The following is a 22,570-nucleotide window of genomic DNA, read 5'->3' on the forward strand; positions in this document are numbered from 1 at the left end:
ACTCTCTCTACAGCATCCATACCAAAAAACTCTATGGAATGGTCAAACGCTAATATAGTTTATTTACAGGGATGATTTTTTCCCCCCTTGGCCAGGAGGTGCAGATTATGGGATCTTAGTTCTTGGATTAGGGATCGAATCCAGGCAGCAGAAATCCCCGAGTCCTTAAGACTGGACTGCTAGGGAATTCTCTATTTACAGGAATAATTTTTTTTTTTTTAATGAAACTTTCTAGGATGGTGTGAAACAAGAAAAAACTGAGCAAATTGTATATTTTAAAAAGTCAAAGTGTTAGTCTCTCAGTCGTGTCTGACTCTGCGACCCCATGGGCTGTAGCCCACCAGGCTCCTCTGTCCATGGGATTCTCCCCATAAGAATGCTGGAGTGAGTAGCCATTTCCTTCTCCAGGGGATCTTCCGGATCCAGGGATCCAACCTCGGGCTCCCACATTGCAGGCAGACTCTTTAGGGCCTGAGCCAATGTACCTACATAAAAAGAAATATTATTATAATAATAAAACATTTTCCCTAGACCTATATGGAATCAGAATTCCTTTAAAATATGTCACATCTGTTAAGGGTACATCCGTGACACGTAGTGAACATGACTTTAGACTAGGAACTCATAACTATTATTTTCTATCCCTATGCTTATCTTAATTACTTACAATACACCTTGGGAATGATTTTCACACGGTGAAGACCAGGCACAAAACCTGATCAGATGAAATTGCCTTAGGATGTACTTTATTAAACCCACACTTGAAAGGCAACCCTGAAAGTGTAAGCATGGCATTAATTCTCTCCAATAAATTATGCTTGAACTTTCAGAATAAAGGCTACTTAGTGCTTTAAAAGAATCAACAATTACTTTACGTTTTTGAATTAGAGAATCTAGACAGCAGATGAAATTAACATTATAATGGGAGGGATGGTATTGCAAATTATCTGTAGCTTTATCTAAATCTTAGAGACTAAGATTACAGCCAAAGTCCTGTCAGAAAAATCAACAAGCCCCAGGGCTCCCCTCCTTGTTCTTTAACATCAGACCCCTCTCAGTACACAATGTTTCTTCAATGCACACCATTTCCTTTTCAGTTAAGTGGCTTCTATAAAGGACTGAATTACCCAGTTCCCAGATCCTTGTAGAGATTAGAGCTGCATAGAGAATCTGCTGGTCTTTTCTCTTAGTCAACATGCCAAGTAAATTGCTAAAAGTATTGCAAATATATCTTTACAGAGGCAAACTACGTATTACTGTATCTGTTTGTATGTCTGTCTTTTTAACACCAATTATAATAAGAAAGGAGACATATTAGAGTAAAAACTTGGGGAAAAAGCAGTGATACTCAAAAATTCTTAATTTAAATGTTTGCTTTGGAAAAGTGCTTCTCCGTTCCCGTTAAATAAACTGGAGAGTTGTGTAGCGTGAACCTGAAAAATTTAAAGGCCTAAGGCATTAAGAAAGTTGTAGTATGTACAGATGAAATTTCTGCCTAAATTTATACAAACGAATATCCTTAAGGCATATTAAATAGGTGTGCTTACTTTGCTCAGGTATAAATTTATTTTAATAAGTGGTAATATTATAAATGGCTTTACTTTGCATACATTACAAATAGAGAGTACAATCAATAACATATTCCTTGTGAAAAAAGAACATTTTTATCCTTGAGGACCTAGAATGTCCTATTGTACAAAAAGCTTAAGTTAGTCTGTCTTCAAGAAGTTATTCCTCTAGTAATGGGAAGAGAACATGTATAAAAACAGGTAAAGGATCTGGATAAGTTATAATTTGTATTAAATGTAGCAGATTTCTATGAAGAAACAAAACTTGTACCCACAATTTATGAAAATCCAGTCTTTCTTAAATGAGAAAGCCATATATTTTTCAAATTAATAAAATAGTCTAATCTCAACATAAATCAACACACATATGATTTTTATTATATAGGTGAAAACTAACATACAGTAGGAACAACATCCAATTAATGTAATTATTTAGTATAAATAGCCTAATGGGAATGAAAAGCCTATACATGTAACACAAAGCCAGTCAATTAAATTGACCAATGAAATATATCAGATTTCCAGAGAAAGCTGGCTAAATCTTCCCCAGTTTGTTGTCCCAGAGGAGAAGGGAGTAGCAAAAAGATCCTTAACTCTGGTAATTTTTAGTTGAAAAACCTTTAACTTCTTTTCTAAAAATTTCATTTTTAATTGGAGGATAACTGCTTTACAATATTGTACTGGTCTCTGTCATACATCAACATGAATGAGCCATAGAAATACATATGTCCCCTCCCTCTTGAACCACTCTCCCATCTCCCACTCCATCCCACTCCTCTAGGTTGTCACAGAGCACCGGGTTTGAGCTCCCTGCATCATACAGCAAATATCCATTCGCTATTTTACACAGGGTAATATACGTTTCCAAGCCACTCTCTCAATTCCTCCCACTCTTTCCTTCCCCCACTGTGTCTACAATTATGTTCTCTACGTGTCTCCACTGCTGCCCTGCAAGTAATTTATCATCAGTACCATCTTTCTAGATTCCCATATGAAAGTGAAAAGTTAAGTCGCTCAGTCGTGTCCGACTCTTTGCGACCCCGTGGACTGTAGCCCACCAGGCTTCTCCGTCTATGGGATTCTCCAAGCAAGAATACTGGAGTGGGTTGCCATTTCCTTCTCCAGGGGATCTTCCGGACCCAGGGATGGAACCCAGGTCTCCCACATTGCAGGCAGACGCTTTAACCTCTGAGCCACCAGGGAAACCAAGCCATATAAATATGCACCTTTCCCATATATACGCACCTTTTAACTTCTTAAAAACCAATAGAGAACTCATATTGAAGGTCATCAAAGCCAAATCCCAGCACCTGTTTTATTAGTTTTGTTTTCCTCCCTCGAGCTTACAGAGTTCAGTTCAGTTCAGTAGCTCAGTCATGTCCGACTCTTTGCGACCCCATGAATCACAGCATGCCAGGCCTCCCTGTCCATCACCAACTCCTGGAGTTCACCCAGACTCACGTCCATCGAATCAGTGATGCCATCCAGCCATCTCATCCTCTGTCGTCCCCTTCTCCTCCTGGCCCCAATCCCTCCCAGCATCAGAGACTTTTCCAATGAGTCAACTCTTTGCATGAGGTGGCCAAAGTACTGGAGTTTCAGCTTTAGCATCATTCCTTCCAAAGAAATCCCAGGGCTGATCTCCTTCAGAATGGACTGGTTGGATCTCCTTGCAGTCCAAGGGACTCTCAAGAGTCTTCTCCAACACCACACTTCAAAAGCATCAATTCTTCGGCGCTCAGCCTTCTTCACAGTCCAACTCTCACATCTATACATGACCACAGGAAAAACCATAGCCTTGACTAGACGAACCTTTGTTGGCAAAGTAATGTCTCTGCTTTTGAACATGCTACCTACGTTGGTCATAACTTTCCTTCCAAGGAGTAAGCGTCTTTTAATTTCATGGCAGCAGTCACCATCTGCAGTGATTTTGGAGCCCAGAAAAATAAAGTCTGACACTGTTTCCACTGTTTCCCCATCTATTTCCCATGAAGTGGTGGGACCGGATGCCATGATCTTCATTTTCTGAATGTTGAGCTTTAAGCCAACTTTTTCACTTTCCACTTTCACTTTCATCAAGAGACTTTTAGTTCCTCTTCACTTTCTGCCATAAGGGTGGTGTCATCTGCATATCTGAGGTTATTGATATTTCTCCCGGCAATCTTGATTCCAGCTTGTGTTTCTTCCAGCCCAGCGTTTCTCATGATGTACTCTGCATATAAGTTAAATAAACAGGGTGACAATATATAGCCTTGACGTACTCCTTTTCCTATTTGGAACCAGTCTGTTGTTCCATGTCCAGTTCTAACTGTTGCTTCCTGACCTGCATACAAATTTCTCAAGAGGCAGATCAGGTGGTCTGGTATTCCCATCTCTTTCAGAATTTTCCACAGTTTATTGTGATCCACACAGTCAAAGGCTTTGGCATAGTCAATAAAGCAAAGTAGATGTTTTTCTGGAACTCTCTTGCTTTTTCCATGATCCAGCAGATGTTGGCAATTTGATCTCTGGTTCCTCTGCCTTTTCTAAAACCAGCTTGAACATCAGGAAGTTCACGGTTCACATATTGCTGAAGCCCGGCTTGGAGAATTTTGAGCATTACTTTACTAGTGTGTGAGATGAGTGCAATTGTGCGGTAGTTTGAGCATTCTTTGGCATTGCCTTTCTTTGGGATTGGAATGAAAACTGACCTTTTCCAGTCCTGTGGCCACTGCTGAGTTTTCCAAATTTGCTGGCATATTGACTGCAGCACTTTGACAGCATCATCTTTCAGGATTTGAAAGAGCTCCACTGGAATTCCATCACCTCCACTAGCTTTGTTCGTAGTGATGCTTTCTAAGGCCCACTTGACTTCACATTCCAGGATGTCTAGCTCTAGGTCAGTGATCACACCGTCGTGATTATCTGGGTCGTGAAGATCTTTTTTTGTACAGTTCTTCTGTGTATTCTTGCCACCTCTTTTTAATATCTTCTGCTTCTGTTAGGTCCATACCATTGCTGTCCTTTATCGAGCCCATCTTTGCATTAAATGTTCCCTTGGTATCTCTAATTTTCTTGAAGAGACCTCTACTCTTTCCCATTCTGTTGTTTTCCTCTATTTCTTTGCATTGATCGCTGAAGAAGGCTTTCTTACCTCTTCTTGCTATTCTTTGGAACTCTGCATTCAGATGCTTATATCTTTCCTTTGCTCCTTTGCTTTTCGCTTCTCTTCTTTTCACAGCTATTTGTAAGGCCTCCCCAGACAGCCATTTTGCTTTTTTGCATTTCTTTTCCATGGGGATGGTCTTGATCCCTGTCTCCTGTACAATGTCACGAACCTCATTCCACAGTTCATCAGGCACTCTATCTATCAGATCTAGGCCCTTAAATCTATTTCTCACTTCCACTGTATAATCATAAGGGATTTGATTTAGGTCATACCTGAATGGTCTACTGGTTTTCTCTACTTTCTTCAATTTAAGTCTGAATTTGGCAATAAGGAGTTCATGGTCTGAGCCACAGTCAGCTCCTGGTCTTGTTTTTGTTGACTGTATAGAGCTTCTCCATCTTTGGCTGCAAAGAATATAATCAATCTGATTTCGGTGTTGACCATTTGTCTTGGCTCTAATAGAAAAGACCTGGCTCAAAAAAGCAAATAGAGGTTTTAAAAGTAGCATGAATCAGATATTAGACGACGAAGGGTTTTATAAAGCCTCCACTACCAGAGAAAACCTTTACAGCTTTCAAGTGCTCTTTTAAGTGTTTTCAATAAAACCAGAACAATATAAAAGCTGGCCTCTTGGGTTACGGGGTATTGTTTTATTGTTTCCTAAACTGTAGTTTCAGAGACATTTGTATCGTCTTAGAATTCCCAGTTCTCGAGCCTTACATCTGACAATTCGGAAGAACCATGCGCAGACTGAGCTCCGGTTCAAGTGCAAACACCAGGAAGCGGGAAGAAGTGGGAGGAGGCATAGGTGGGAGGGATCTGCGTTTGGGGCGGTGCTAAGGCGCGGGGCGGTGCAGGCTGGCGGAACCCGCGCGAGCGAGGTCGGTTTTGCTAGGGGCCTAGTCCGGTGTAGAACGCCGAGCTTTTGCATCCCAGCTGGTTCCGGCTCGGGAAAATGGCGGTGGCTGGGGCGGCGTCCCGCGAGCAGCTGGTGGGCTGGTGCACCGAGCAGTTGCGGAAAAGTTTCGGCCTGGATGTCAGTGAGGAGATCATACAGTAAGACAGGTTCGGGTCCGAGGCGGGAAGGAGCTCTGGGATGTGTACTGACTAAGCAAACGGGGAATCGGAAAAAGGACTAAAGAGTTGATGAGAATGAAGAAATTTAATAAAAGGGCTGCTGTCTATCTCCGAGCGCCGAATTTTGACCTCCGGCTTTATAGTTTAGCTTCTGGAATAGGGTGTCATGCTCCACAATCGGCTGGTGGGGCCTTCTTTTCCCAGGAAAACGCCAAATCCCTAATAATTAGACCTATAAGTCTAATTATCCTTTCTTATACATTTTGGAGAAAAGGGGCAAGCCAAGTTGTCTTTTCAGAAATTCCTTGCTCTGAACATTTTATCAATAGTTTACGCAGTCCTGCTTGTGTCAAATAGGGCCTGAAATTTAAATAAGGGTGGCGTGGTGCTGTGCAAAGATACCTCCTGACTTGGGAATCCCTGGTTCTATTTTCTGTGGTCATTCACCAGTTTTGGAACCTTAGGCAACTTAGCTTCCAATTTTGTACCTTAGTTTCCTCGTCTGTAAAATGAATAATTAGCACTGATTATCTTTAACAATTTATGATTCTTGTGAAGTGGAAGTAGTGATTTGATTTAATATCTGCTTGCAATTAATTTCTTTTTTTTCGTTCCTGCATACCAAGTGCTGGGACAGCAAAGATGGTTGATGAGTTATGAGGTGAAGGAAGTGCAGGGTATTGGGGAGCATTGGAAAAAGGAGTCTGATTAAGGTTTGAGAAACTCCTAAGATTAATTGCAAGGGATGAATTGAGAACTAAAAGATAGGTAGGTGTCAGTGTAGAGTTCAAGAGTAGGGAAAAATTTCTACAAAAAGTGGACTTAAGAACCTAGAAGTGTTTCTTGATTTGGCTCCTTGCTCATTGATGCTGAAACTTAAATTGCAGCTGTAGGCCTTTTGTAGAAAGTTAGGTCAATTTCTGAGTTTGGGAGAAAATAGGCTTGTTGGCAATGAGAGAGTTAAGAGAGCCTATTTTAAAGGATAATTTTGAACATGGTAATAGATTATAAAAAAATCCCAGTTAAGTGAATATTGTATCACTTATATGTGGAATTCTTAAAAAGGAACATCAATGACTTTTATTTACAAAACAGAAACAGACTCCCAGACCTATATAGAAGACTAAACTTATGGTTACCAGAGGGAAAGGGGGAGGGGATAAATTAGGAGTGTGGAATTAACAAATACATATCACTATATATGAAATAGTTGAACAACGATTTACTGTATAGCACAGAGAACTACATTAAATATCTTGTAATAACTTAGAAAAGAATCTGAAAAAAATGTACATATCTAAATCACTTTGCTGTACACCTGAAACTAATACAAAATTTTAAATCAACTATATGTCAGTTTTTTAAAATTTTAAATATTTAAAGATATTTTTTAAGATTAAAAAAAAGAAAACCAATCCAGCCAAATTGTATGGCTTGGCTTTACCCTTCTTTGAAGGCAAGATCAAGCTAAGTTGTTTTCAGACATTTTTTCAAGCAGTAGAATGCTGTCAAATGAAATAATGGAGCTTTGTAATATATCAAACAGAAAAAAAATATCAGTTAAAAGAAAAAAAGATTGAGGCTGTTTTTGATGAATCAATAATGGAGTTTGGATAGTTGCAGGCTTCTCAGTCTCAGAATCCAGTTGTATTGTGTTGCTTATGCAGTATTAGGAAATTTCTAATTCTCATAGATTGTGGTTTAATAGCTCATTTTGCAGCCTGAGATTTTCCTCAGTTAAACTTATCCACACAGTTGAAAGAGGAGTGATCAGAAATTTCTGTTTTAAAGTTGCAGCACTAAGTATGGCTGTACACTTGCTTGTATTTTAAAATATTTATAAATATAAGTTAGACAAGAATTGACCAAAACATAAAACAAGCACTAGCTACCTGTAATTTAGCGCTATTGGAACCACTTCTAGGTTTCCACTAGCTATAGCACAAGCTATGATGCCATGATGAAAGCATTTGCTGTATAGATTTGCTGTGCCTTGTCTTGCCTGATATTTAATTTAGAATTACCCAGCTATACTATAATAGTGTGCTAACTTGAACAGTTTGACACAAGTGGCCTGAATTTTTTAAAAAGATAGCATAAAGCTGTTACCTTCCTAATCAGTGATTCATTTATGGAACATTAAGGTCTATACACAGAATTAGCAAAATAAACCTTGTTCCACAGTCTGCATTAGTTTTGGTTGGATCTGTTTTGTTAAGATTTGATGTTTAATACATTTGGATGTATGTTGGTCTTTATTATTCTTTGTTAAATATTTAAAATGACATTTATTCAATTGTTTCTAAAACTCTTTAAATAATTCCCTAATGCCTTGCATATTCCAGAGTTAAATGATACTTTGAGGTTCTTTGCAGCTATCTGAATTCTTGATACCAATTAATCTTTTAATGGGGCCTAGTAAGTTTGGGGATCAAGTTGATTAAACCTTAAAATTCATTAAAAACAGTTGTCTATTTTGTAAAAATTTGTATTTGATTAGAAGATGCTCTTAAGGATGCCCAAAGGCACAGGTTTGTTCTCTTATAGATTCTGACTCTGCAAATCAACCACCACATTAGGTAAAGAACCTAGTACATTTATTACCAAGGATGGGACAATTACATGATTTTTATTTTAAATTCAAAGAATATAGCATTATTGTAATAATTTTCTTGTATCTCATACCAGTATGTCTATATTACAGTTTCTTCAGATCATGCAATGCTGTCATGGTTTGATACCTGAATTTTTTCACTTCTCTAATGACGTAATATAGTCACTGTAGAAAACTAAAAAAAATCAGCAAAGGGTAAATGAGGTAACCAAGATTACCATAATACCATAACCCAGAGATAACTCTATTTCTCTCTTAGTGTTTTTTCCTATGCATATTGTAATACATTTCTAAAATATATTCATTGTAAAGGAATAAAGAAAATAAAAACAAACCCAACTATTTTTAATCATCTCTCTTAGTGGTAATCATTTTAATGTGTAATCTTAGAAGGGTTTCTACAAAAAAGAAGCCTTTTTTCTGCACACAAGTATATGGATATATACATTTCCTTTTATAGCGATTGAGATCATATACCGTATGGGTTGTCCTACTATTTCATTTTATATGAGAGCATTTTTTTCTCAGGTAATAGTAATTATTCAGGGAATTCCCTGGGGATCCAGTAGTTTGGACTCCCAAGATTTCACTGCTGAGGGCACAGTTTAATCCCTGGTTAGGAAACTAAGATCCCCCAAGCCTGGTGGCATGGTAAAAAAAAAAATAATAATGTAAACAAGTTAATAATTAAAAAAATAATAATTATTCAAACATTTCACTTTTAGTGACCGCATATTAGATTTTGTAAAGTCCAAAAACTTGAATTCATTTGCCCCTTCCATTAATGAAGGCTTAAATAGCCTCCAGTTTTTCTCTAACTCAAATAATGATATAGTTAACATTTTTGCATAAATTCCTGTGTCTCTTATTTCTTAGAGAGTTCTGTAAATGGAATTACTGGATTGTTTTTAAGGCACTTTCAGTATATTGTCTGATTGGTTTATAGAAAAGTACTGACTTGTACTCCTACCCCTTTTAGATTTCACTTTTAGAAACCCTTCATCCTATTTTCTTAAAGTAGATCTGCTCATTCTGATATGATGCTAATCTCTTTTTTTTTTTTTGCTAATCTTAATTTATAATTTTTAAGAATGTTAAATCAGTAACTGGTTAGCTTGTAGTATATATTCATATTTTTAGCAAAAAATGATTTTAGGTTTTACAGTATAAAAATTAAGTACTTTGTATTGTTCCTAGGAAAATACAATGACTGCAGATGTGTAGTTATGGAAAGTATTCTTACGTTTTTTAAAAAATAGCAGTCGTTTTTAACAGTTTATTGAGATGTAATTTTTGTTTAATAGAGTCACTTGTTCAAATGTAAAATTTGATCAGTTTTACAAGTATATGTAGCTTTGTAACCATTCCTCAATCAAGATATAGGTAGTTCTTGCTTTGTGCGGTAGTATGGAACCATAAAAATGACCATGCAGGCTTAGACCCTGCAAAGTGATCTTAATTTAAAAAAAAAAAAAAAGGACAATATTTTTGTTATTCTATGACCTTCAAAAATGTTTGTCAAAATGTTAAAAATTCTGCTATCAGAGTAGAGAAATTTAAAAAATAATAAATACTTATTTCGTACACTTAATTTTATGTTGGAGTCTGGTTGATTAACAATGCTATGTTAGTTTCAGGTATATAGCAAAGTAATTTAGTTATATATATGTGTGTGTGTGTGTGTGTGTGTGTCCTTTTTCAAGTTATTTTCCCAGTTAAGTTAGAAAGTATTTCTATGTTTAGGAAAGTCCCACAAGCCTAGCTTCAAAACACTGATTTGATTCTAGAAATAAAATTTGTTAGTTTCAGGTGTACAGCAAGTGATTCAGTTACACCTGTATATTCTTTTTCAAGTTATTTTCCCATTTAGGTTAAAAAGTATTTCTATGTAAAGGACAGCCCCACAAGTCTATTTTCAAAATACTGATTTGATTCTAGAAATATAAGAAAACATGAAAGTTAGACTATGAACTAGTTGGCATCAGTCTTTGTCCTAATCAAATTTATATCCCTAGCGTCTAACCTTGAACTTGGCTCAAAATAAACACTCTAATGGATTAATAAATGTTTTTTACTACCTTGATCTCTGTTATGATTATTGAAAAACATAGTATAAACTAACTTTGTTTTAACAACTTACTTCTTTGCTTTTTGAGGTATGTTTTGTCAATTGAGAGTGCTGAAGAGATACGAGAATATGTTACTGACCTCCTTCAGGGAAATGAGGGCAAAAAAGGTCAATTTATAGAAGAGCTTGTAACCAAATGGCAAAAGAATGATCAGGAGTTGACTTCTGATGCTCTGCAGCAGTCCTTCAAGAAAGATGGTAGGTTAAGTTGATGTGATTAACTTAAAGGTTGAAATATTGGTAAATTGGCTGGTTTATAGGACCGCATATGTTCTATCACCCCATATTCCCTCACAGCTAACTTAAGCAGAATCGTGCTACATGTTTTTAGTTCAGTTCTCTTGTTGTATAGTTGCTAAGTCATGTCCAACTCTTTGGCAACCCCATGGACTATAGCCCTCCAGGCTTCTCTGTCCATGGAATTCTCCATGCAAGGATACTGGAATGGGTTGTCATTTTCTCCTCCAAGGGGTCTTTCTCACCCAGGGATCACACCCGAGTCTCCTGCATTATTAGCAGGTGGATTCTTTACCATTGAGCCACCTGGGAAGCCCAAGTTCAGTTCTACTTGATCTGTAATGAATATTATTTTAGTTCAGCCTTTTTCAACTTAGAAAATATCACAAAAACACTTGTTTGTAGAAACAGTTGTAGCTTCAGAATAACTTGAAAAATTTAAAACATGGATTAAAGAAAAACTTAGTACAATAATGTAAGTAAATGTTGACCGGTTTCAGTATGAGTAGCATTTACAAGTAACTAATAAGTTAAACAGTACTAAAGATGAGCACCAAACTAAATAAGTCATTATTATTATACAGTCTAAAATGTCAGATTTTAATTTAACTTCTGTGTTTTTGGCTGTACTACATGACTTGCGGTGCCTTGGTCCCCCTACCAGGGCTTGAGCCCTGGCCCTTGGCAGTGAAAACTCGGGCCACTGGGCAACCAGGGAATTCTATTTAATTTAACTTCTTTTTAAAAAAATTTTTATACTTTTTTTTTAATTGGAAGATGATTGCTTTACAATGTTGTGTTGGTTTCTGCCATGCAATGTAAATCAGCCGTAAGTATAATTTAACTTCTTAATGTTACCCAGTAGTCTTTATCATTGACTGTAATCTTGAAAAATGATAGTTTGAATTTAATTTGTGATTTGAGAGGAAGAGATAATTTAAAAACCTGCCTGACTTCTTGACTCTAAATATTAAGCATTGCCTTCCCTTTATTAGCTATTAACTTACCAATGAATCCTACTATTTCCAGTCTGTCTGTGTACATATATATATACACATACACACATATATGTTTTTTTCTTCTTCTTTAAATAAATGTTAGATGGCCAGAGATCAGGAGACCAGCTGAAGAGGAGTAGGCGGAAAGGGAGAAACAAACAGGAAGCGCCTGCATTTACTGAACCTGATACAACCACAGAGGTCAAAACACCTTTTGATTTGGCCAAGGTGAGTGCTCAGAAAATGAGGCTTTTTCTGGCTCTATGGAAAAGATGAAACACCTGATACATTTCAGAGAGCAAGGGATATACATTGGTCTAGAATGGCAACTTGCAACAAGTGCATGAATTTTAAAGAGTGATGATGATGGCATATTCCTTTCTATATGGTAGTTTGGTTTTTTTTTTTTTTGCAGCTTGATTAAATTAGTATTATAAGGACATCTTTTAGAGATTATAGATAGCTTTGATAGAAAATATTTAAGGAAATGCACCAGGGCTTCAATTTCAACATTTTTTATGGGTTTATACTGAAAGCATTTGAACTCTGGCTGTTTTAAGATGTTCCTGTTTTAGAACATTCACTTCTACCACCACTGTCATCATTATTTAGCATTTAGAGCTCTTTCATAGTCTCTCTTGGCTCCCAAAGTAGCCCCATGAGGTAAGCAGAAATATTTATATTCAGGGTAGTTAGTTATGCTGAGATGGAAGAGTGAAAGTGAAGTTGCTCAGTCGTGTCCGACTCTTTGCGATCCCATGGACTGTAGCCTACCATGCTCCTCCATCCATGGAATTTTCCAGGCAAGAGTACTGGAGTAGGTTGCCATTTCCTTCTCCAGAGGATCTTCCCAACCCAGGGATCTAACCTGCGTTTTCTGCATTGTAGTCAGACGCTTTACCATCTGAGCCACCAGGGAAGTAAAAGTAGTGATCAAAAAATTCATTTGTGGTGACCGTGCAACAACATGTGGAGAAGGGTTTCCAAAATAATGTGAACTTAAAAAAAAAAAGTCTTAAGCCTTTTGTTAATTGAAATAAAATGAGCAAAGACTGTCATAAGCAAAAGAAAAAATATGAATGACCAATAAACATTAAAAATGTTTATCCTTACCAGCAATTAAGTGACCAGTTTGTCCCCTTAGTTGCCTGGACTCTCCTGGTTTTAGGACTGAAAAGTCCTGTAGTCTGAGATTTCCCCTGAGTCCTGGGCCAACAAGAATGGTTGGTTATGCTACTAGTAATCAAATAAATACACGTTAAATCCCCTGAGATACTACCTATCAAATTGTCAAAGTTTTTGTTTTTGACTATACCACTCAGGTGTGAGATCTTAGCTCCCCAACCAGGAATTGAACCCATGCCCCCTGTGTGGGAGCTCGGAGTCTTCACTACTAGGCCGCCAGGGAAGTCCCTATAAGTTATTATTGAATAGAACTGAGGTTGTTCTCTCCTGACTGCTTTCATTGTCATTAATTATTTGATGTTGTTTGTGATATCTTTGTACCCTTAGGCACAAGACAACAGCAGCTCCTTGAAGAAGAAGACAAAGTTTGTCAGTTTATATACGAAAGAGGGGCAGGACAAGCTTGCAGTCCTGATTCCAGGTCGCCACCCTTGTGATTGCCTGGGCCAGAAGCACAAACTGATCAACAACTGTCTGGTCTGTGGGCGGATTGTCTGTGAACAAGAGGGTTCTGGCCCCTGCTTATTTTGTGGTTCTCTGGTAAATTGTTTCTCTCCTGTTTTACTATGCTTTGGTTTTGGTTTTTTACTATGCTTTTGACTTTATTACACCCCTGGTAAGTTCTCTTTTTCTTAGTAAATTTCTTCCCTAAGGTGTCCAGTAAATAAAAAAAAAATTTTTTTTTAATTGAAGTACAGTTAATTTACATTGCTGTGCTACCAGTAAATTCTTATAACACGAACTTTAGTCAAAAACTCAAGGTGATACACTAGAATAAGGCCTATTTGTGAGAAGGACTTTGATTGCATACATTGTGAGGAATCCAAGTCTTGTGTCAGATTAAATTCAATTCAAGAAAACTTTAGGGCCTGAAACATTAAAAATTTTTGTCAGGTCTCAGATGTGGCTCATATTTCTAGAGATGCAGAGTCACTGTGACATAATCCTCAGGTCTTTATAGCTTGTTTTTCCAGAACACCTTCTTTTTATAATGCTGCATTATCTGAGTGAGTCATCTCAAAAGTGTAGCCGTAATTACAGACACCTGAGTGAGTTGTCTAGAAGGCTTGTTCTGCCACTTGAGCTGACTGGCAGAAACAGTGGCATTGCTATTGGTGAAAGCATATTTTGTGTTGCTTCGTTTTCCCTTGTCTTGTGGGGCCTTTAACTTTTCAATATACTCAGATAATAAGTTGATTGACAGTGAATGACCTGAAAAATGTAGTATCTAATATCAAAAATGTTCAGAAAACAACAGCAAATATCCTCCCATGTGGGGCTTCTTTTTGCTAGAGAAATACCCGACAGCTGCTGGCCGGAACTCCATGTGCCACTCAGGCAACTGCTAGCAAGTACAGTGTTTTCTGTTAGGTCCCTTGGATCCTTCTGTTCAAGAAACAAAGTAACGTAAAGCAGATTGGCCTTGAAGTCTTGCAGTTTTATTAATTAAGCTTCGTATGAAATTGTTTTTAAGTAAACTCCTTTTTTGAAGTAAAATACTTTCTTGTAGTGATTTTATAATATTTTTTCTTTGCTTAATATGTTTATTACTTTACAAGTAGGTAATGTTTGAAAGCAAAGAAACAAACTACATGCAAAAGCTAGACTAGTTTTCACTGTTGGCACTGTATTGTGCTGCTTCTTTTGACTCTTTTTAATAAGACACTTGTGGGGCTTCCCTGGTGGTCCGGTGGTTAAGACTCTGTGCTTCCATTGCCACATGGTGCAACTAAAAATAAATAAATAAGAAACTTGCTTATAATTTCACTCGTAAGACTTGAATTTTATGATTAGAAATGGAAGATTTTTAAAAATATGTATTTTTCTGTATTCTTGGTGGCAAATTTTTGTCTTTTGAAAGTAGGTTAGCCTTTTTTTCTTTAAACTAGTCATTTAGGGACGCTTGCAGTGAGATCAGTTTTTTTGTATGGTTCATAAAAGAAGGAAGAAATGGAAAGAGACTAGGGTGAAACTCATTTGGATATATATTTTTTGGTATATTTGTCTTGATTAAAAAACACTGACAGTCTTATTATTTTATTGCTGTATCTAATGTGTAATTTGAGGTTACTTTTTAAGTATATCAAGCACACAGTATCTTTTAACTATTGGATCATGTGTTTTGTCTCTTTATCAGGTATGTACTCATGAAGAACGAGATATTTTACAGCGTGACTCAAACAAGAGCCAGAAACTACTGAAGAAGCTCATGTCAGGTAGGCAGTAATCTTTCAATTGGATCACTGTGGTGATGGACCTGCGATGATTGTATCTGTGATTATTTCTCTTACTTGTATCCTGGTATGTAAGATGGCAGTTTATTTACTCATTTATTCTCTAAGCATTTTTTAAAAAATATTCTTATTAAAACCACCTAACATTGAGCAGGAGAAGGCAATGGCAACCCACTCCAGTACTCTTGCCTGGAAAATCCCATGGACAGAGGAGCCTGGTGGGCTGCAGTCCATGGGGTCACACAGAGTCGGACACGACTGAGCGACTTCACTTGCCCTTTTCACTTTGATGCATTGGAGAAGGAAATGGCAACCCACTCCAGTGTTCTTGCCTGGAGAATCCCAGGGACGGGGGAGCCTGGTGGGCTGCCGTCTATGGGGTCGCACAGAGTCGGACACGACTGAAGCGACTTAGCAGCAGCAGCAGGGTCATTATTACGAAACAAGTGGTTCTCAGTGCCTTTTTTCTTTGGCTGCTTTGAGTCTTCATTGCAGCATGGCTTTCTCTAGTTGTGGTGGGTGGGGGCTACTCTCTAGTTCTGGTGCTTGGGCTTCTAATTGTGGTGGCTTCTCTTGTTGCTGAGTGTGGGCTTCAGTAGTTATGGCACATGGGCTTAGTTTCCCCATGGCATGTAGGATCTTCCTGGACCAGGGATCGAACCCTTATCCCCTGTATTACAAGGTGGATTCCCAACCACTGGGCCATCAGGGAAGCCCCAGTTCTTTTCTGATATTCAGAACACAAGAATCAATCTCTTTTTTTTTTTTCTAATTTTAAAAGAAGATTTGACAGGACTTTAAATAGGCCTAGAGTTTTAGGTAAGAGAAAGCCTTCATTATAGCCTAGTTGCTTTCCTAACACATTTTAGATCTTGATGCTATCATAATTTATGGCTATCCTTTCTGATATATAGATTTATGGTTTGTTGTCACCAGGGAGATAACACATGGACCGAGGAATGGATGGTGGGCTTTAGAGTTAGACCTAAGGTTAAATCTTGTTTCCACCTTTTAATTTCTAACTTAACCGAACTTGGTGAATTTATTAATGTTTCTGAACTTCAGTTTCTTTGTCCGTAAAATAAAAATAATAAAAACTGTCTTACAAGGCTATTGTGAGAATTAAGTAATATAATATGTAATTTTATAGTCATCATCATTGCTTTAACACCTGATAAGTTCTCATTATTGATTGCTGTTCCTTTCCTGAAATTTCTTCTCTTTTTTCCCTTTGTTATTTAGTTTTTAACTTTGATATATAGAAGTAGTTTAAAGATGATATTTAGCCCTACTCAATGAAGTTTTTCATTAGTAAGGCATTTTTATGTTCTTTTATTAAATAGTCTGTTACCTTTAGTAATCCACATTCCCATAAGGAAAGGAAAGAAGTGGATCCTTAACATTGATTGAGAACTTACTATGTTTCAAGTGCTGCTTGATGCCTGAGGAAGTAAAGCCTGGCCTGTGGTACCTGTTTGTTTTCCATTAAAATGAAGACTATCATTAGAGACACAGCCATACCTTCTGATATTTTTTTCTTTGCTGCACATGATACAGCTAATTTGTATGATACGCTGACACCATTTGATTTCCTTATTGAATTTCAGGAACAGAGAATTCTGGGAAAGTGGACATCTCTACCAAGGACCTTCTTCCTCATCAAGAATTGCGATTTAAATCTGGTCTGGAGAAGGCTATCAAGCATAAAGACAAGCTGCTAGAGTTTGACAGAACTAGGTATGATGTGATTAGAATTAAAAAGGCTAAGAAATAGAGTAGTCCATTATTTTGGCACTTTACCTACAGCAAAAGAAGAACAAACACTCTGTGTAGGAGGTCAGCTGCTTGTTTTTGAATCATGTTTGACTAAGATAGGCTCGTACCAAGAGGACCTCGCCTGCAACATGTTTTGTTTCTTGTCAAATGCTAGTGTACCCCCTGGAAAGTTGATTTGGATGGAATTCCACACTTGTTTCACTTGAAGCCATTCATTAATTCAGTCAACATATGCTGGATACTCCATGAGAAGCTGTCTCTGGGAGAGTTAATACCATCTCATGGGGACACATGTCTTACTCTCCCTTTTTCCTTTGACACTAAATTTATTTTGTGGTTTAATAATGTCCCTAAATTGAGCTTTATACTCCTGTGCTTTATACTCATTTAGCCCTCTCACCTTTCTTTAGGAGACAGGTTTATGGATTTGTTAGTTCTAACTTTTTTTCTTCTTTTGGGCAAAATATGTGTTGAAACCCAATTAATGGTAAAAAAAAAAAAATGTTTGAAGAGAACGTGTATGCTCACTTCTCAAGTAGCCATGTGGGAATCCTTAGAAAGACCCTGAATCTCTTAATGTGGCAACTGAATATGTCTGTTCCTGGCATTATAATCCTTTGGTTACATGCACCTACTACTTTCAAATCATTCGCTAGGAATACTTGAGACATACTTTAAAAGCTATTCCCTAAGTAAGCCCATCACAAGATTTTTAAATATCACTTTTACCCTTACTCAGTGCAATTTATCATTAGAAATAGAGCACATTTTTTGATAAACAGAAACTGGAAAAGAGTCTCTCCCTATTGATGCCAGTGTGTTTCCAAGGGCACCAGTTTCATTATGTAAGTTTGTGTATAGGACCACTCTCAGTCTATTTTAAACTTTTATAATTCCAGCCAAGTCCTGGAAAATTGAAATCAGTATTTCCCTATGCCTATGTATATCACTAATTAGTAATTATTCCTTTGAGACTGATTTTGTGATTTGGGAGTAGTCACTTCTTTGAGGCCCAGGTTTATTATCTATAGAAGGGAGAGTTGGGTCATCAGGATTCCCTCTAGTTCTTAATTTCTTTGTTGGTATGATCTTAGAAATAAGCCTGATTGTCTTATCTTGGAACTTGGTCCTTGTATATTAAGTGAGGGACTGGGGATGAGGTTGTGGAGGAGGTGGTGGAAACTGATGTGTTGTAGTAATGCAGTCATAAGATATCCTAAGAATAAGCTCCAGGACTGAGAGTCCAGGATAGAAGTCCAGTTTCTAAGCGAAGTGGCAGCAACTGGGTCTAGCAGGAGTAGTCTAGGTCCAGATTGTAGAAAGACTAGGTTATTGAGTAAGCTGCCAAGACATGAACTCAGAGGCAGCAAAATGACCCGTAAGCCCAGTTATAAGGTGAGGGCTGGACTAACAGGAAAATAGGAGGACAGTGGATATGGTGCTGTGTCTTTTTCTGCCCAAGGGTGAGATTCGTTCTAAGAGCTGAGCCTGCAGTGGGAATAAGGTATGTACAGAAGCTGGAAATCAGAGCTTGACCTGGTTTGGGAACATTCTGGAGCATCTACATTTGAAATAATAACCTTCAGGACAGCATTTCAGAGTGAGCTACTTGTAACAGCTTCCCAATAGTCAAATCCCTGTTTGTTAACAGGTGACCTAATTGCCATGTGTTCTTTTTCTTTCCTTAGCATTCGAAGGACCCAAGTCATTGATGATGAGTCAGATTACTTTGCTAGTGATTCTAACCAGTGGTTGTCCAAAATTGAGCGGGAGGCCATACAGAAGCGAGAGGAGGAGCTGAGAGAATTTCGACATGCCTCTCGGCTCTCTAAGAAGATCACCATTGATTTTGCAGGCAGGAAAATTGTGGAAGACGAAGATCCTCTAGCTGAATATCACAGCAAGTAAGTGGGCAAAACCAGAAAGGTCTGAGAGAATTGAGGGGTTTTAACTGTAAAGGATTTGCCCTCCACCCAGCCCTGCCCTTTAACGGGTTTGTTATTTTTATTAATTTTTAAAGTAATATATTCATTTGGAGTAGAAACATGGATGAGTAACTAAGAAAATTTTGAAAATGGGCAGCGAGGGTAACTTTTCCTATTAGATAACTACTGTGGCTTTATAAAAAGTTGTTTTTAAAGCAATGAGGTACAGTTTGGGCACAGGAATAGATAAATGAGATGAAATAGAATCCAGAAAAAACACCTGTATGTCTGCATTGTGTGTGTATAGGTGTATGTTTATAGTTACATAAAACTTTTCTGAACAGTAAGAAAAGGATTAAATAAATGAAGGGCCACCAGCTTTGAAAAAAAATCTGCATTAGATCTCTTACCTCAAAAAAAAAGTCTGTACTTCAAAGTATGCTGTGATAATAAGTTTGACTAAAGAGTTAAATGCAAGAGAATTCCCTAGTGGTCTAGTGGTTAGGACTCTAAGCTTTCACTGCTGGGAGTCCCAGTTTGACTCCTGGTCAGGGAACTAAGATCACATAAGCCCTATAGTGTCACTTCCCCCCACACCAAAAAAAAGTTGAATACAAAAGAAATAAAAAGGATCAGAAGGAAATAAAATAGTAGAAATTTATAATATAGTTAATGTCTTGGTATAATAAAGCTCTTTCTAAGCAAGATACAAAACCCAAAAGTCAAAAAGACTAAGATATTTTAAATAATGTAAATAAGTACAAGACTGAGAGAAAGCATTTTAAAGTTTTAACAGTTCAAAAAAGCAATACTCATACTATATAAAGACCTGCAAATTAAAAAGATATATCCGATGGAAAAATGGGCAAAGGCTAAGAACAGATAATTTACAGGTGAGGAAATGAAAATAACCAATAAACATTTGAAAAGATGCTCAGCTTCTTATTAGGGAAATGCAAGCTTTGAAACATAATGTATCATTAAGTTGTCTGAAATTTAAAATTTATCATATTGTATAATCTGTGACCAATAATATGAATATGTTCTCTTACTGTGGAGGGAAATAGTAAAATGTTCAAGTCTCATCACCAAGCATGAACCCTAATAGAAACTCTAGGTTTTGGGGATAATGATGTGTCAGTGTAGGTTGATCAGTTGTGACAAATGTATTACTCCAGTGAGGGATAGTTGCTAATGGGAGAGGCTGTGTGTAGGGGTGGCGGGGGGCGGGGGCGGGGCGGGGATCAGGAGGTAAATGGGAAATCTCTGAATCTTCCGATCAGCTTTGCTTTGATCCTAAAGCTGCTCTAAAAGTAAAGTTTATTAAATAAAACCTGCATCATGGTCGGTTTCAGGTTATTAATATGAAGTCACTGAATATAGAGTTGAGAAAAGGTGAATGTTAACTCTAGCATAGCACTGAAAAGAAAGCGTGTGGATATCTCGTTCCACATGTTTTGGAAATGGCATACATATCTCTGTCTCTCCTCTCTCTCTCTTACACACACACGTGCACACACACAGAGAACTGGATACAGGCGAACACAGTAATGCTCTACTCGACCCAGTCCTTGACCTTTCTCTTAGATTTGTGGCAGATCCATCATAGATTTTTCCTAAACAGGTTATTGTCTCCTTAAGGCAAATTTTACCACTAACTTCAGTAAATTTGTTTTCAACTATTGCATGTATGATACACAGATATAAGGAAAAAATTATTTCTGGGTGATGGGTATAGGAGTTTTTCATTTTATATTAATTTGTGTTTTCTTGTTTTCCATAATATGCATGGATCGTTTTTATAACAAAAATCATTTTTATGTTCAATAAAAAGCAGTACAGCCTTTTAGAAGTAAAATTGGACACTATCTCAAAATTCAAATTGTGCATAGCTTTTGACTTTTTGACACTAGATACCAAGATGCTAGTTTAGTTTCTTCGTCTGTTTCTTAACAACAACAACAAAAAATAGTTGCCATTCTGATACATAAAAAATGGTAGTTCACCATAATTTTTATTCACTTTTTCCCCCCTTTGGTCGTATGGGAGTAAGTGTGAGCATTCTAAAATGTATTGATAGCAATTTGTATTTTTTCTTCAATAGATTCTGGAGTTCTAGGTGTCCTTAACCAGTGTACTGTGTCTTAAATCTGTTTCCCTCCTTTAGATTTCACCATCCCTGTCCTATTTTAGACTCACTTCTTACCTCAAATTCTTGTACTTTTTGTTTTGTTTTATCTTAGCTTCATGTCTTTGTTTCTGCTCTTCCCTTGCTTTGGAAATCCTTCCTCCCAAGTTTGCCTTTCAAATATCTGCCTCCCCTTTGAACCTGCTTGGTACAACACATGGGATGATAAGTAGCAACTACCAGATGGATTGTATCTGTCTCATAGTAATAATTACATCCTCTCATGTTTAGTTTATCATTATTTTAGCTGTCTTAAACCTGCCACTTAGAGTCAAAGCTTCCTGAAGGCAGGAAAGCCCTGATCTCTTCCTCTTTTAAGGTGCCTTGTGTGTAAGAAGTTCCTAACAAATACCTCTTTAATTGTATTCAAGGTCAGGTTCAGCCTTCCCTGCTAGTAGAACCTTTTCATTATGTTGTCCTTTAGAATTACCATCATCCACAAAGGTTTGTCAAGCAGGGACATGGTAGTACAGCAGCAAGTAATGAGGAGCTGTAGAGCAGAGTAAGATACAGTTCCTGCAGGACCTGTGATCATTTACTAACCAACAGGACTAGTTCCATAATCTTTAACTGAAATCATCACATTCTTTTATAGGTTGAGAGCCAAATATTCATAGCCAACACCATAGACAAAGGATAACATGGGGTATATTTGGTGACTGTTTAAATAGTAAGTGCTGCAGGACTTCAGAGAAAGGAATAAGTACTTTTGTGCTGTGTGGGTGGAGGGACTGCTTAGAAATTCTGAGCCATGAAGCCATGAAGCCATGAAATAAGCATGGAGGAATGGGAAGGGACTGTTGAGCAGGCAGAAGAATAATTGAAGGTGTTGAGAAATAGTCTTCCCTAGACTGTTTCCAGGCAAGTTTTCTAATCTTGGCATTTTTAATAATGTTGTTAAAAAGATGAGTGATTATAATGTGCACTACCTATTTTCTTAGTGTTCTGAAACTTTTACTAACTCCTCTTCCTTAGGGTTCTTGGAGTGAAAAGAAGGGGAAGTTAATAGGGGGAGCAGGGAAGGTCATCCATAGATCCCTCTTTGAATTTCAAATTCTGTTACTAGTGAAGAGTCTTATGTGTGTGCCAACTAAGCATATTCTGAGCATAGGATATTGCCAATTATTGCATCCTTTGATTTGTTATCACAGACTAGATGAGGCAATACATGCCATTGCCAATGGAACCTTGAACCAACCAGTGACCAAATTGGATAGATCTTCTGAAGAGCCTTTGGGACTTCTGGTGAATCCCAACCTGTACCAGCCCCCTCCCCAGGTTAGTGGACCTTTGCTCTAACGGATGGTGAGAAAAGTTTGGGCCAGATATTTCTTCTTTCAAGTGTGCCTGTTTCATAGGCTGTAGACACTAATCTGCTCTCTTAATACTCCTACACATCTTATTCTCTGACCCAGTTTGTCCAATTTTTTTTTTGCAGCACTTGTGACAAGTTACCATTTGCGTATTACCCAAGAGAAGGTTTTGTTAAGTA

General features: G+C 37.5%; 1 protein-coding gene across 1 annotated transcript in view; it reads left to right on the top strand.

Annotated features, from left to right (window-relative positions):
* Positions 1–5,571: 5,571 nt before the first annotated feature.
* TRIP4 (thyroid hormone receptor interactor 4) overlaps positions 5,572–22,570 on the top strand; it is a 52,122-nt gene continuing 35,123 nt past the window's right edge. The window contains exons 1-8 of the mRNA XM_005894535.3: positions 5,572–5,772; positions 10,564–10,733; positions 11,874–11,998; positions 13,283–13,495; positions 15,093–15,171; positions 16,797–16,926; positions 18,654–18,869; positions 22,230–22,356. Of these exons, the coding sequence (XP_005894597.1) occupies positions 5,672–5,772; positions 10,564–10,733; positions 11,874–11,998; positions 13,283–13,495; positions 15,093–15,171; positions 16,797–16,926; positions 18,654–18,869; positions 22,230–22,356 (1,161 nt within the window). The 5' untranslated portion in view covers positions 5,572–5,671. The remainder of the gene's footprint in view (positions 5,773–10,563; positions 10,734–11,873; positions 11,999–13,282; positions 13,496–15,092; positions 15,172–16,796; positions 16,927–18,653; positions 18,870–22,229; positions 22,357–22,570) is intronic.

This window comes from Bos mutus, chromosome 10 (genome assembly GCF_027580195.1).
Source record: "Bos mutus isolate GX-2022 chromosome 10, NWIPB_WYAK_1.1, whole genome shotgun sequence".
Taxonomy (NCBI): domain Eukaryota; kingdom Metazoa; phylum Chordata; class Mammalia; order Artiodactyla; family Bovidae; genus Bos; species Bos mutus.